A 13,430-nucleotide genomic window follows, 5' to 3' on the forward strand; every position below is an offset into this window, starting at 1 on the left:
ATTCCTGTGATCCCCCACCCCCCAGCCCGAGCTGCCACACTGAGGCCTGGACAGAGGGCAGAACCTGCACCCAAGATCACAGGGCTGGGGGAGGGGGCGTGACTAAGAGCAGGACTCAGGGGTCACAGCTCTGTGCAGATCCAAGATCTTAAACTGCTGTCTTCTTGCAAGGAGCTGAGGCCTGGGGACAGGAGGCCCCCAACATGGGAATCCTGGTTTCTAGTCCCAGACCTGCCAGTCACGTGGGCGACACCAAGCAGGGCACTCCCCTGTCTGAGCTGTGATGACTTCATCCCAACATGGGCTCCTATCCCTGACTGTCTCCCTGTCCCCTGGGGGATCTCCCTCCCCGCTGAGACCAAGCAGGCCTTGCCCAGCCCCGCCTGGCCTCCCAGGGCAGCGAAAGGCGCCGGGCAGTGGCTCACATCCACCGTCCTGGATTGAGCCAAGAGTCCTGGGTTGGTTAAAGTGTGACCGCGTCCCCTGGCCGTGGCCTCCGCATGCACCCTGCCCAGTGGCCCTGTGGAGCTGTCCTGTGAGGGGCGGCACTGCTGTGGTGCACCCACTGCCCCGGGTGTCCCCTGCACCTGTGCCAGCCTGAAGGCACACATCAGAGAATCACCCAGTGGCAAGCTCCGGGACTCTTCTGGCTCTGATTTCCAGGGAAAGAAACAGACATTTCCAGGTTCCCGGGGAAACTGGCAGCCAAGCCTGGCCAGAGGAGAGAGAGCCCAGCCTGCACCTGGTAACCTTCCCGCTGCCCTGAGCGGCCCCAGGAGGAGCCAGCGCTCAAGCACCCCAAGGATACACGTCATAACCTGCTCTCCCCGTGGTCCTCGCATCCGTGCTGAGGCACAGGTGGACAGGCGGCGCTGTTCCCATTTCACAGATGAGAAAGTAGAGGATTACAGGATTGACCAAGGTCAAGGCACTGCGAAGGACTGTGCTCTGAGGCCACCTGGAGCTCCCTGTTCGCTTGACTCCCTCCTGGCTGGACCCTAGCAGTGGGACAGGGGGAAGGGCAGAGGAGACAGCCACCAACTGCTCAGGTGGCAAGCAGACAAGAGAAGCAGAACAAAGATACAGTGATGAAGGGAGCTCCAGGAGTAAAACACTGACAAACAGTCCCAGTGGTACAAGGGCTGGAGGCAAAGGGGGCCCATCTGGACCGGGCTGGGGGCTGTGGCGCCCCTCTGGCACCCGGCTGGAGACTTAGGATAGTCTTGGAATGATCGTGTCCATTTTACAGAGGGGAAGGCTGACGCTCTATGTGAGCGCCGGGCTTGGCGGGGGGGGGGGGGGGGGCTGAGGAGGAAGGAGGGGGGAGTCCCAGGGCAGGTGCCCCGCCCTGGCTGCAAGCCCCAGGTTCTAGGGGAGCGCGGAGGCCAAGTGGGCCTTTGTGCCACAGCTCTGTCCTGGGGATCCTCTGTCAGGCCCAGTTCCTGCCTCCCTGGAGGATACTGCTCTGGCGTCCAGGGTGAGGGAGGGAAGGGGGCCCCCAGGCAGAGGTGCGGTCTGAGCAAAGGTACCTTGTGGAGGGAGCGCTGGGCGTGTCCCTGCAGAGCCGCATCTGACCCTAGGGGGCGCTGGGGAGCCACTGACGGCTCCGGAGCAGGCGCATCACATGTTCAGATTTGCACATCAGAGAGATGGGCGATGGGAAGCCTGGTCCTGGGATGAAGCCAGAGGAGCGAGGGTCTTTGGGAGGTCAGGGCCAGCTTCCCGGAGGAAGAGGGCTTGGGCCAGGCCTGCAGGACAAAAGGGTTCTGAGACACTGAGGTGCAGCGCCAGCCAGGGGAGGAAGGCAGGGAGCAGGACCCAGCAGTGCCCTGGACCTCACAGCTGCTTGCAGGGGTGAGGGGCGGGGTCACTCCATGCGGGGGCAGGAGTGGGCGGAGGGTGAGGAGTTCTGAGTCTGCCTGAAGCCAGGAATCTACAGTGGGGCCTCCTGTGGCCTCAGGCCCAGGGGCGGGTGCCCGGGCTCGGGCTCAGCCTCCAAGCCCCTAGCCCTCTCTCCTAGGATCACTCAGGGACCCTCATCTCAAGTCCACCTTCCCAGGCTGAAAGTGGAGGAGGGGAGGGGAGGGGCCTGGGAGCTCTGGGCCTGGCCAGGACCTTGGCCTTAACCACTCTAGGAGACTCCCGGAGGGTGTTCCAGTACCCCCGCCCCCTACTCCAGGCAGGCATTCATGCAACCAGCGTTTGCGGAGCAGGGGACCAAGGACACACAAAGCAAGCAGCCATCACAGGTGGGGGAGCGTGTCTTCCTGACCCGGGGCAGGAAGCTGCCCTGCCTGGGGCAATCAGGGGCGGCTCCCAAGAGGAGGTGTCCAGGAAGCATCTGGTGGGGAGACAGGATGGGTTGGACCAGTGGGAGACGCAAGACCAATGCCCATCAGCAAAGGAGCTTTTCTCAGAAAATCAGACCTCAGAGGCCGAAAGTCCAGGGTTACTGGGGCAAAGGTCACTCCACTTCTGGAGCAAGGGAGGAATCCTGAGGGCTGGCTTTCAGGAGGGCTCGTGCCCTCAGGAGGTCCTTTGTCCCAGGCTCGGGGTGGAGGGGACAAGAACACGGCCATGGTCTGACCCTGGGCTCAGCTCATGTCTGGCCCACCCATGGCCAGGTGGGGTCCAGGCCCAGAGCAGAAGCCCTGGGAGAGGCAGAGGTCAACACAGGGCAGCCCATGGAGGGGGACACACCTCCCTGGCCCTGGCTGCCCCTCCCCCGTGGCACCACAAGGCACGCAGCCGCATCTCACCCGTGCCAGCCCTCACCTCCCGGCAACGTCGCCGCATTCTCAGCCACGCCATCTGGCATGCCCGCCGCTCCCCGGCACACTGCGGCGGCGGGGGAGGGGGCAGCGGGGCAGGTGCCCACCCAGAGCCAGGAAGGAGCTGCAGGTCCCCCTTCCCCCACGTCCTTTGCACTTGAGGTGGGGCAGGGGGCTGCGGAAGGGGGCAGCAGGTGCTCCTGGGCTTCGGGTGGGAGCTTCGAGCCGCGGGCGCTGCTGGAGCCGGCGCCGTCTGGGCAGTGCCAGCCGCCCCTCCCCTCCCCCCCAGCACAGCCAGTGCCGGCAGCACAGGCCCTTCCAGGGTCTCCAAACCCCTGCCCTTCCCCCCACCCCGTGTGCCGAGGAAGGGGGACAGTAGGGCCCCTCCTCACCGCACTCCTGCCCTCGCCGGCTCCTCACCTGCCTGCCCAGCTGGCCCGAGGAGGTCCCAGGAGGCGCATGCCCAGCGGCGCCCGGGGGCGACACCTGCGTCTGACCCACCTGTTCCCCACGGCCTGGTGCTCGGCGGGAGTCAGGCGTCCCTCAGAGCCCTGGCCCTGGCCATTTCATGGGGGAGGGGGGCTGCCCTGGGACCCCTGGGTGTCAGGTGGGGCGGAGCAGGTGCAGATTCTGGTGAGGCGGGGCACCCTAAGAGGAGCTTTCTAGACCATTCTGCGTCCCCTGAGCGAGACTCCCCTCTGCTGCTCAGGAATGACCTGTGCCCTCCCCATCTTGTCCACCGGCTCAGCCCCCAGCATCCCCCCTGCCCCCCAGGACCTGAGCCTGAACAAAATGGCTGCCATCCCTCTGAGGCAGCCATTTTAGGTGCCCAGACAGTGGCCTCCCTTGGGACGGGGCTGTGTCTCCATGGGAACCTCAGCCCCCCCACCCGAGGCTCCCTGCTCCCTCAGAAGCCGTGCACAGCTCGGACAGGGTCTGCCAGGCCCGCAGAGGCGCCCACCGCGCCCCTCTCCCTCTCGGAGACCCGGATGGGACCAGGCCCCACACCAACTCCCTTCCCCCAGTGCCAGGGGGAGGAACAGATGGCATCTCTGGGTGTCCTTCTCCGTCTCCTTCCTCCCATTTCTGGCTCTTTCTGTCTCTCCGTCACGGCATCTCTGCCTCTCTGGGTGTGCGGGGAGGGGCGCGCGTGGCCCTGCGTGTGCATGCCTGCTGTGTGTATGTGGACACACGTGTTGTGCCTCTTGCAAGCCCATGTCTGGAGCAGGCCCATCCCACACCTCCCTCTGTTCCAATTTCCCCCTGGTTTTTATTATATCTTCTAAAAAAAAAGTTGAAATGTGTCGAGTGAGAAAAACTTGTTCCATTTTTCTGAAGGAAAAGAAGACAGGAGCAGGGAGCAGGCCGGAGGGATGACGTCCCCCAGGTGCGACCCCCCTCCCCCCCTGCCCAGGGGCCTCCTTCCTTGAGCGACCACAGAGCCGCTTCGCAGGCCGCAGCAAGGAGGCAGGAGGGCTGGGATGGCCTCCCCTGGGCTCTCTGTCCTGAGCAAGGTTCTGCCTCTCGCCTGGAGGAGACTGCAAGCCCCTGGGTGGGCTTAACCCAACCAGTGTCCAAGAGAGACTGCAGGGGGTCTTTCTCCCCCTAGGGAGCATCCTACCCAGCCATTCACTCACCCATGAATTCAACAGCAATTCAGCTCCCATCCAGACAAAGCATTTGGAGTGTGTGTGTGTGTGTGTGTGTGTTGGGGGGGGTATTACTGCCAGAGTGCCTGGTGGGAGGCAGGTAACCATTGGCAGAGTGTGCTAATAACAAAAGGGTGGGTGTGTGTGGAGGGCTGGCCACACTGAGTGCTGGCCCTGCACTAAGCTTGCTACTTGTAGAATCTCAGGACTAGCAACAGCTCTGTGAGGGTATAGCAGCATTAGACCCATTTTACAGGTGGAGAAATCAAGACTGAGAGATTCTGTTACCTGCTTGAGGCATTTGTCATCTTTAAAAAGTTGGTGAACGGGGTCAGCCAGGAATCAGCAGCCCAGAGCACGTGCCCAGAACACGGAAGTCAGGAGCCTGGAGCTGTTGTGAGGCCCGGGGAGCCTCACAAAGGGACACAGAACCCTTGGAGACTGTGTCTGAGCTTCCAGGGATCCTGGGTAGCACTTGGGAGTCTCCGCCCCTCCCTGCTGCCCGCCCTTTGACCTTTTCCTCTGCGGTGCTCAGAGGCACCCAGATTCTGGGGCTCACCTGCCCAGGCCTCGGAAGTAGATCCTCACCGGCAGCTTCTCAGCCTCAGAGAGCGCGGAGGCAGGTTTGGGGGTTGTTGGGGGAGCACTGGGCTGGGAGTCCAGTGCCTGGGTGCTAGGCCCACTCCACCCCCGTGTGCCCAGGGCAGTCCGTTTCCCACCACAGCCTCTGGAGAGTGAGGCGTTGGGAGGGTGCATTCCAAGGCGCTTGCAGCTCCTGGGTGCCTCTGAGCACCCCAGACAGGCCTCCCTGCTCATCACCTGTCTCCAGTTACAACCAACGCAGCCTTGGTGGCGTCCATCAGCGTCTCACAGCCCAGTGTCCCTTCAGAAGCTGCAGAGGGCGAGGCCCGTGCCCACCCAGCCTGAGGGAGAAGCCTTCCTCTCGCTCAGCTTGGCACGCTCCTGACACCGGCCACGTGTGTGTGCCCAACGTGGAGCTGAAGTTGGGTGTGCACCTGCAGGTGGAGGGTGCGGAGGGCGGGCAGGTGGTGTGGGTCTGAGACACACAAATGCCTGAGCCGGGTGCGGGCAAGGGTCTCCCTACGCCTGGCTGTGACTACCTGCCCCCAGGCACGTGTGTGTCCGAGCAGGGGTGTGTGTCCATTTCCCGCACCCCAGGGCGAGGAACAGGTGCATGTGGGGGCGTGTGTGCTGCTACCTGCCTCAGCCTGTGCCACTGGCAGCTCGGTGTGACCCAGAGAAAGGGCAAAAGGTGATCTCCCGCCTTCCTTCTCAAGACACCTGTCTGACCTGCCTGCCCCGGTGGCCACGGTGGTTTCTGTGTGCTTTGCAGGGCGAGGCGGGTGCTTGTGTCTCATCCAGGAACTCTAGACAGCTCCCAGCGCAGCCCCTCCTCCTCCAAGTGCAAGGCCAGGGGAGCACGGCTGGTGGGATGGTTGCCTGTCTGCCAGGGGAAGTAGATGGGGGAGGAGAGGGAGCGAGAGGTTTCTGGGTTAGGAGTCCAGACCAGACCCTCTCCTCTGCCCCTGGAGGGGTGGGCACAGGGCTTATCTCAGGGGTCCTGCCCTCCCCCACCCCCCCGCACCCCAGCACACACATGCCCCCACATCCACCGCGCTCTCTCCCGGCGCTGACTCTACAGAAACACACACATGTCCCCACAGACACACACACGCCCATGCAGAGGCACAGACACCAGGCAAATCTTCCCCTTTCTCTCTCTTCGCCTTGGTTTGAATTTCGTTCAGCCACATATGTTGTGTGTGCGTGCGGGTGGGTGGGGGAGGGGCAGACAGGGATGAGGGATGGCAGGGTGCCAACATCTACCTATGGGGCTTGGGCCAGGGACGCCCCCTACGCCCACCCCAGGAGGGGGCCTCAGCTGTCCCTTTGTGGTGGAGGGGACCCTCCAGGGGAGAGAGGGCAAGCAGAGAAGCCCCTTCTTCCCACCCAGGGTCTGCTCCCTGACCCTCCTTGGAGGCCCGCAGAGAAGGAAATGGACAGAGCAGGACCCCAGAGGAGCCACAGAATTGGTGGTTACCCCAAGCCCCCAGTTCCCAGCCTTGCCACCCCATTGTCCCCAGATGGGGGGGCTCTTTATCCAAGGGGGGGGCAACTCCTCCCACCTCCCTCTCAATCCCTGCTTTCCCTGCGTTGGGCGGGGAGGGGAGGGCGGCGGAGATATTTATTTATTTCCTTTATTTATTTAATTTTTTTTTTTTTGGAGTAGAGAGTGACAGATGGCGGCGGGTCCCGGGGGAGCCGGCTCTCCCCCAATGCAGACGCATGCCAATCACCGTCTCTCATGTGATAGCTGCTGCCCGTGACGTGCCAAGCCCATATGGCCTGGCATAGAGGCTGGTACCCCGCCTGGTAGAGATGCCACACTCGCTCCGCGGTTCGCATGGCGCTCTGAAGACGCCGGCGCCCGCCGCCTTGAGGAGCCGCTGCCCCCGCTCCCTGAAGATGGGGGAACAATGAAATAAGCGAGAAGAGCCCTCTTCTCCCCCCTCTCTCTCGCCCCCTCCCCCCTCCCCTCCCCTCTCCCCTTGACTCCTCTCCGAGGTAAGTTGTCCGAAAGGGGGCTGCATCCGACCCGCCGACTGGGAGGGGGCGGCCGCTTCGGCCGACGGGAGAGTCCCCAGATCCCCCCTTCCCAGGACCGTCCCTCCCGCACTGGGTGGGCATCCGAGGCACCCCGGGTTCGCGCTCCCCTAGGGGCTGCAGCTCAGGGGGCCACGGAGGGAGGTGTCTGCCTGCGATGGGCTGGGGTGAGGGGAGGCAGAATCACGGGGTGGGGGCGCGAAGAGGCCGAAATGGGGACCCCCGCCATGGTTGTCCCGAAGGAACCTGCGACCTTTCCCACCACCAAAGAAAGAGAAGCAAACAAACAAATTTGGATTCTCCCCCCCCTCCCATCAATCCCGAAATACAACGAGATCTGAAGAGCCGTGTGGGAGGGAGGCAGTTTGCAGGGGGGAAGGGGGTCCCCGACCGCAGGGGAGACGGACGGGGCTCGCTTCTCTGTCTCCTCCCCACGCCCGGTGTTACAGTCCTCGCCACCCAGAGCGGGCTCCGCGAGCTGGGGACTCACCGGCTGCAGGAGTCGATCCTCCCGCCTCTGGAACTGGGGCTGCGGGGGTGGGGGCCGAGCCGGGGGCGGCGCGCGGCCAAGTTGCAAATTGGATTAGGGAGCGTGGGGGTGAGAGCCACGGGAGGGGTGGGGGAGCCCGGCCAGGGGGCCCCCCGGGCCGCGAGAGCCGCGGAACCGGGCAGCTGTCCGCACCCGCGGCCGCCCAGCCTCTCTCCGCCGCGAGCAGGCAAGAGGCTTTCGGGGCGAGCGCGCCGCCTCCCCTGGCGAAGCTATCCGGTCCCTGAAGCCCCCCGCTCGGTTCCCGCCCTGACCCAGAGGAAGAGCTGGCCCCCCATTCAAGCGAGGGGCGGAGCTGGGGCCCAGAGCCGGCGAGAGGGCCTGGGCCGAGATCCCCGGCGGCGGGCGGCGGGGCAGGGCTGGGCCGGCTCTGGGCGGGGCAGGCGGAGGAGGTGGGCATCCCGGGACCCCCCCCACCTCCCCGGACAGGCGTCCGCACGAGACTTGGGCGTGGGGGTGGCGGCGGGTGGCGGGCGCCGTGACCCCAGCGCGCCCCTCACTCTGTGCTGTCTGTCTCCCCTTCCTGCCCGCCTGCCCGCGGGGCGCCCTCAGGCACCATGCTGACCCGCCTGTTCAGCGAGCCCGGCCTCCTCTCGGACGTGCCCAAGTTCGCCAGCTGGGGCGACGGCGACGACGACGAGCCGAGGAGCGACAAGGGCGACGCGCCGCCGCCACCTCCTCCTGCGCCCGGGCCGGGGGCTCCGGGGCCCGCCCGGGCCGCCAAGCCAGTCGCCCTCCGCGGAGAAGAGGTGTCGGAGGCCACGCTAGCAGAGGTCAAGGAGGAAGGCGAGCTGGGGGGCGAGGAGGAGGAGGAAGAGGAGGAGGAGGAAGGGCTGGACGAGGCGGAGGGCGAGCGGCCCAAGAAGCGCGGGCCCAAGAAGCGCAAGATGACCAAGGCGCGCCTGGAGCGCTCCAAGCTGCGGCGGCAGAAGGCGAACGCGCGGGAGCGCAACCGCATGCACGACCTGAACGCCGCGCTGGACAACCTGCGCAAGGTGGTGCCCTGCTACTCCAAGACGCAGAAGCTGTCCAAGATCGAGACGCTGCGCCTCGCCAAGAACTACATCTGGGCGCTCTCGGAGATCCTGCGCTCCGGCAAGCGGCCGGACCTGGTGTCCTACGTGCAGACGCTGTGCAAGGGTCTGTCACAGCCCACCACCAACCTGGTGGCCGGCTGCCTGCAGCTCAACTCGCGCAACTTCCTCACGGAGCAGGGCGCCGACGGCGCGGGCCGCTTCCACGGCTCCGGCGGCCCGTTCGCCATGCACCCCTACCCGTACCCGTGCTCGCGCTTGGCGGGCGCACAGTGCCAGGCGGCCGGCGGCCTGGGCGGCGGCGCGGCGCACGCCCTGCGGACCCACGGCTACTGCGCCGCCTACGAGACGCTGTACGCTGCGGCGGGCGGCGGCGGCGCGAGCCCGGACTACAACAGCTCCGAGTACGAGGGCCCGCTCAGCCCCCCGCTCTGCCTCAATGGCAACTTCTCGCTCAAGCAGGACTCGTCGCCCGACCACGAGAAGAGCTACCACTACTCTATGCACTACTCGGCGCTGCCCGGCTCGCGGCCCGCGGGCCACGGGCTGGTCTTCGGCTCGTCGGCTGTGCGCGGGGGCGTCCACTCCGAGAATCTCTTGTCTTACGATATGCACCTTCACCACGACCGGGGCCCCATGTACGAGGAGCTCAATGCGTTTTTCCATAACTGAGACCTCGCGCCGGCCCCCCTTCTTTTTCTTTGGCCTTTGCCCGCGAGGGCAGGGGCGTCCCCACCTTCCCCGGCGCCGGGCGCGGGGAGCGGGCCCTCTCCGGAGCGGCGCGGACCTCTTCCATGTGGGTGGCCCGTCCCAGGGGCCTCGCTTCCCCCAGGGGCCTCGCCTCCTCTCTCCCCCAAGGGGTTCCCTCCTCCTCTCTCCCAGGAAGTACTTCTCCAGGGACCTCGCTCCGGGGGCTTCCTAGGGACCACGTGCGCCCACCCCAACTCCTCAGTTTGGGTGTCCTGCGCCCTCTCCTCCCTGCAGGCCCGAAGGCGTTGGTAAGGCGACAGCCGAGCTGTGGGATGCGGTTTTCCCCTCTCCCGATTTATTGTTGTAAAAACAGACGCCGACCTGCCGAGGCAGACAGCAGCCGGGCGTCCCCTCTTTCTTGAAGAGGCCAGAAGTTAGGGCGCCCGAGCCCGGGCCTGGACCGCCTTCACCCCCAACCCCGAATCTCCGCTTTTTGCGATTTTAATTTTGGCGGGAGGGGACGTGCATTGAGAGGAAAGAGAGAGGCCGAGACAGTTTGTAACTAGAAACCATTTTTCCCTTTTCATTTTTTTTTAAACAAACATAGAAAAAAAACAAAACAAAACAAAAAAGCTAAGAGGCGACGGAGGCCGAACGCAGAGTCCGGATCGGAGAGAAAACGCAGTAAGAACTTTTAGAAGCAATAAATGGCAAAAAAAAAAAAAAAAAATACTACCAATAATAAAAAGACACAAATATCTATGCAAGGAGGTTCTGACTGAGCCTAGCGGTCCGCCCGCCCGGGGTGCCCCTCCCGGCTGCCGACCGCCCCGCCCCAGCGCGGGTCTGTGCACTTTGGTGAAGTGGGGGCCCGCGCCGCCCCCTCCCCTCCCCAGGTTCTTACAATCAGTGACTCGGAGATTTGGGGCCCCAGTGCCACTGCCCTCCCCCGCCCCGTCCCCGTTGTGCGTCATGCTGTTTTTTAAAAACCTGTTTCCAAATTTGTATGGAATGGCAAACTGTTGGGGGGTCGGTTTGGGGAGGGAGGGTTTGCATGAGAGACACACACGCACACACACACACACACACACCACACCGCACGCACACCGCACGCACTTCACCGCAGGCACGTGCAGGCCTGGCGCCGGCGTCCCGGGGGACTCAAGGAGGTGAGCTCACTGCCCCCTACCCCGCGGGCACTTCCTTCCCCTCCCCCAGGAGTGAGGTGAGGAGGGGGCGCTCCCATCCCTGCGCAGACGGGTGCCTCGGTGGGCACCAGGTGCCCAGCAGTTCCCAGTGGCTGGAGAAGGTTTATTTTGTCCGGGGTGTCCTCCCGGCAATTGCCTGGCAGGTGGACAGGGAGAGCTGAGGGCTCCTTCTGGGAGGTCTCTCCCCAAAGGAGCAAAAGGTGAACTTCTTGCTGTCAGAGGCAGGGGCCCAGGCGTTCAAGCACACGATGCAAAAATGCAAACCCGCAGGTGACACACACACACCCACACCCCCACACACTCACCCACACACCCACACACCTACACATAATTTTACCTTCCTCTTGTAGCGAAGATGAACTCCCGGCGGACACCCGAAGTGCATTGCGTGTTTCTGTTCAGTTTAATGACGATTAATAAATATTTATGTAAATGAGATGCAAAGATGGACCGATTTCTCACGGTGGCCTCCTTAATAGGGGTGGGTAGGGCGGGGTGGGGGAAGGAGCTAGGGCTAGAGTGACCGAGGCAGAGTGGCAAGCGACTGTGCAGAAGCCAGAGAGAAGGGTTCTGGACATTGCTGGCTGGCACCAGGCTCCTAGTCTACAGACCCTCACACACACCCAGTGGGCACAGAACAGCCACACTCCCTGCCCCTCCCACGCCAACCCCAGACTCACAGAGCCCCAGCACAAAGCCATGGTCTGCCAGCCTGCACATGCACCTTCCTTGAAAACAATATCCTTCCCTCGCTGGAAAGCGGTCACGGTGGGACCAGCCGGTCATGTTCTAGCCCTCTGCCCCCTGTTACAAAAAGCAGAGGGCAAGAGATGGGGAGACAAGCGTTTGAGCCAGACAGGGATATATAGTTTTTAATTTAACAAAATACTAACGATAGGGTCATGAAGCTGAAGTGCGAGCAGGGGAAACCCCGTGGACTCAGGGGAATGGGCCGGTGGGGAGGCTCGGAGTGTGGGATGCGGGTGTCTGCCGGGGTGGCGCTGGGGTCTGGGAGGCGGCTGTGTGCCCAGCCAGCTTTCGGAGCTCACTCTGACCTGGGACACTCCCTGAATCCACACTGGACAGCCCCCTTTCTGCCTGGCGAAGGCTGGGACACAGAGGCGTGGGGAGGCACAGGTCTGGCCTGCTCCGAGAGGTGGTCTTCTTCCTCTTCACCGACATCCCCGAAAGGCTCCCTCCACCTCCCCTCCCCCAGACTCCAGTGCCCCTGGCAGTCTTGGAATATTTGGAGAGGGGTCCGAGTCCCAGGGGTCTCCATCCTAAAGCCTAAACACGCCTAGGAATCCCACGGAGAGGCTACTTCTGACACTCCTACAAAAGTCATTTTCCTGGAAACCCTGGGTTGAAATGGGGGCTGTAGTGTTGGGGTTGGCAACTGAGGCTTTTAAAGGTTTGGTCAACATGAGATCACCCTGACAAAAGCAGGGACGTCAAAGGCAGCTGGAGAAGGAGGTGGACTGGATGATACCCAGCAGCCGAGAGATAGCCAGCAGAGGTCTCCTGGAGGACTGGGGGCGGGACAGGGCACCCCAGGAGCTGGCTCTCCTCTGCAGGGAGCCCCTACCTCCACCCTCCCGGCCTGGAGAGCACAGTACCCCAGGCTGAGATCCTTCCCAAGGCCCTACCGGGATTCTCCGGCGGTTTCTGAAGATTTTGCTGGAATTCTTTCAAAATTTCACCGTCTTCCCTGGGATTCTCTTGGGACTGCATCTCTAGAGTGAGCTCCCTCACAGACTGGGCTCTGGGTCCGATCCCTAAGATCGGTTCCTGTCCCTTACCAACTTCTGAATCACACCTACTTTGGGGAGAAAGGAGTTGGCCCGTCTGCTCCCCCACTTTTTTCAAGGAGTATGCAGCAAACCCTGCATCCCATCCCAGACTCAAAGTTTAGGAAGGCCAGTCTGCCTCCGGCGTGGCCTGCAGAAGCAACAGGAGAGAAAAGGCCTGGTTCTTATCCTGCCCTGGGAACAAGGGCAATCGGGCTTTCCCCCAACTCAGCCAGTTTCCCAGAGCCCGCTCTGAAGTTCCGGACTGGGCAGCGCTGGGTGGGATCCAGGTGGCTTGGGGCCCAAAGCAAATGATTCCTCCGCTCCTCGTGGCTCCCCTGGCCAAACAGGCAGACACACCCCTTCTCAGGCCACTCTGTGCCACTCTGTTCCGTCTTTGAAGCTCGATACCCACTCCTTTCGAAGGATGCTGATGACACTTGGGCCACTGCATCTGTGGCTGCGTTGGGTTGGGGGTGTCCTGGCCCCTTTTAGGGCGGGGATCCCGAGAACACCTCTGCTGCTGGCAAATCCTGGAACTCACACGAGCCGCCCGTTCCTTTCTCCTCGCTGCCTGCACTCTGGCTGCCCTCTAGCCTCCCATCGCCCTCCCCAACACTCGACTTCCCTGGCGAGATGGCAAGATGAGCAGGAGAAGAAGATGTGCACGGACACGCGGCCCCAAACGCCCCCTCCCAGGTCTCTTTCGCTCCTTCTCCCGCTTGCGCGCGCACACACACCCAGAGGAGCTTAGCAGCAGAAGGAGGGGGCGGCAGAAGGGGCCAGCGAGGTGGTGCTGGGGGCCAGAGGCAGAAGGCGCCACGGAGACCCCCTGGTGCCCCGTCTGAGCAGCGGGATCTCCAAGCGCGCACCAGCCGCTGTGCTCAGCCCGACGGCTGGGACTGGGTTCAATCAGGAGAGCGTTTTCCCTTTGATTTTCGGGCTTGCATCCCAAGTCCAGCGTTTGGAGAATATCAGAGAAACAGAGTTATCCCTGCATCTGGGCCAGTTGTCTATCTGGTGGGGAAGGGAGGGAGAGCCACTGCTGCCTCTCCCCTGGCCCTTCCACTTGTTCCAGCCCTGACCTGGAGCGTGAACGCTGAGTACCGACCCCTCCTG

General features: G+C 63.3%; 1 protein-coding gene across 1 annotated transcript; it reads left to right on the forward strand.

The window, feature by feature from the left end:
* Positions 1-6,700: 6,700 nt before the first annotated feature.
* On the forward strand, positions 6,701-10,968 carry NEUROD2 (neuronal differentiation 2). Its single transcript, XM_051825640.2, has 2 exons — positions 6,701-7,006; positions 8,145-10,968. Exon 2 carries the CDS (start codon positions 8,150-8,152, stop codon positions 9,296-9,298), a length of 1,149 nt encoding a protein of 382 aa, XP_051681600.1. The 5' UTR covers positions 6,701-7,006; positions 8,145-8,149; the 3' UTR covers positions 9,299-10,968.
* The last annotated feature ends 2,462 nt before the right edge of the window (positions 10,969-13,430 follow it).

The sequence above is a fragment of the Oryctolagus cuniculus genome, chromosome 17 (genome assembly GCF_964237555.1).
Source record: "Oryctolagus cuniculus chromosome 17, mOryCun1.1, whole genome shotgun sequence".
Classification (NCBI taxonomy): Eukaryota; Metazoa; Chordata; class Mammalia; order Lagomorpha; family Leporidae; genus Oryctolagus; species Oryctolagus cuniculus.

What these genes read in the sequence shown, in the direction of transcription:
- NEUROD2 (XM_051825640.2), top strand. Translation starts at nt 8,150, where the DNA reads ATGCTGACCCGCCTGTTCAGCGAGCCCGGCCTCCTCTCGGACGTGCCC.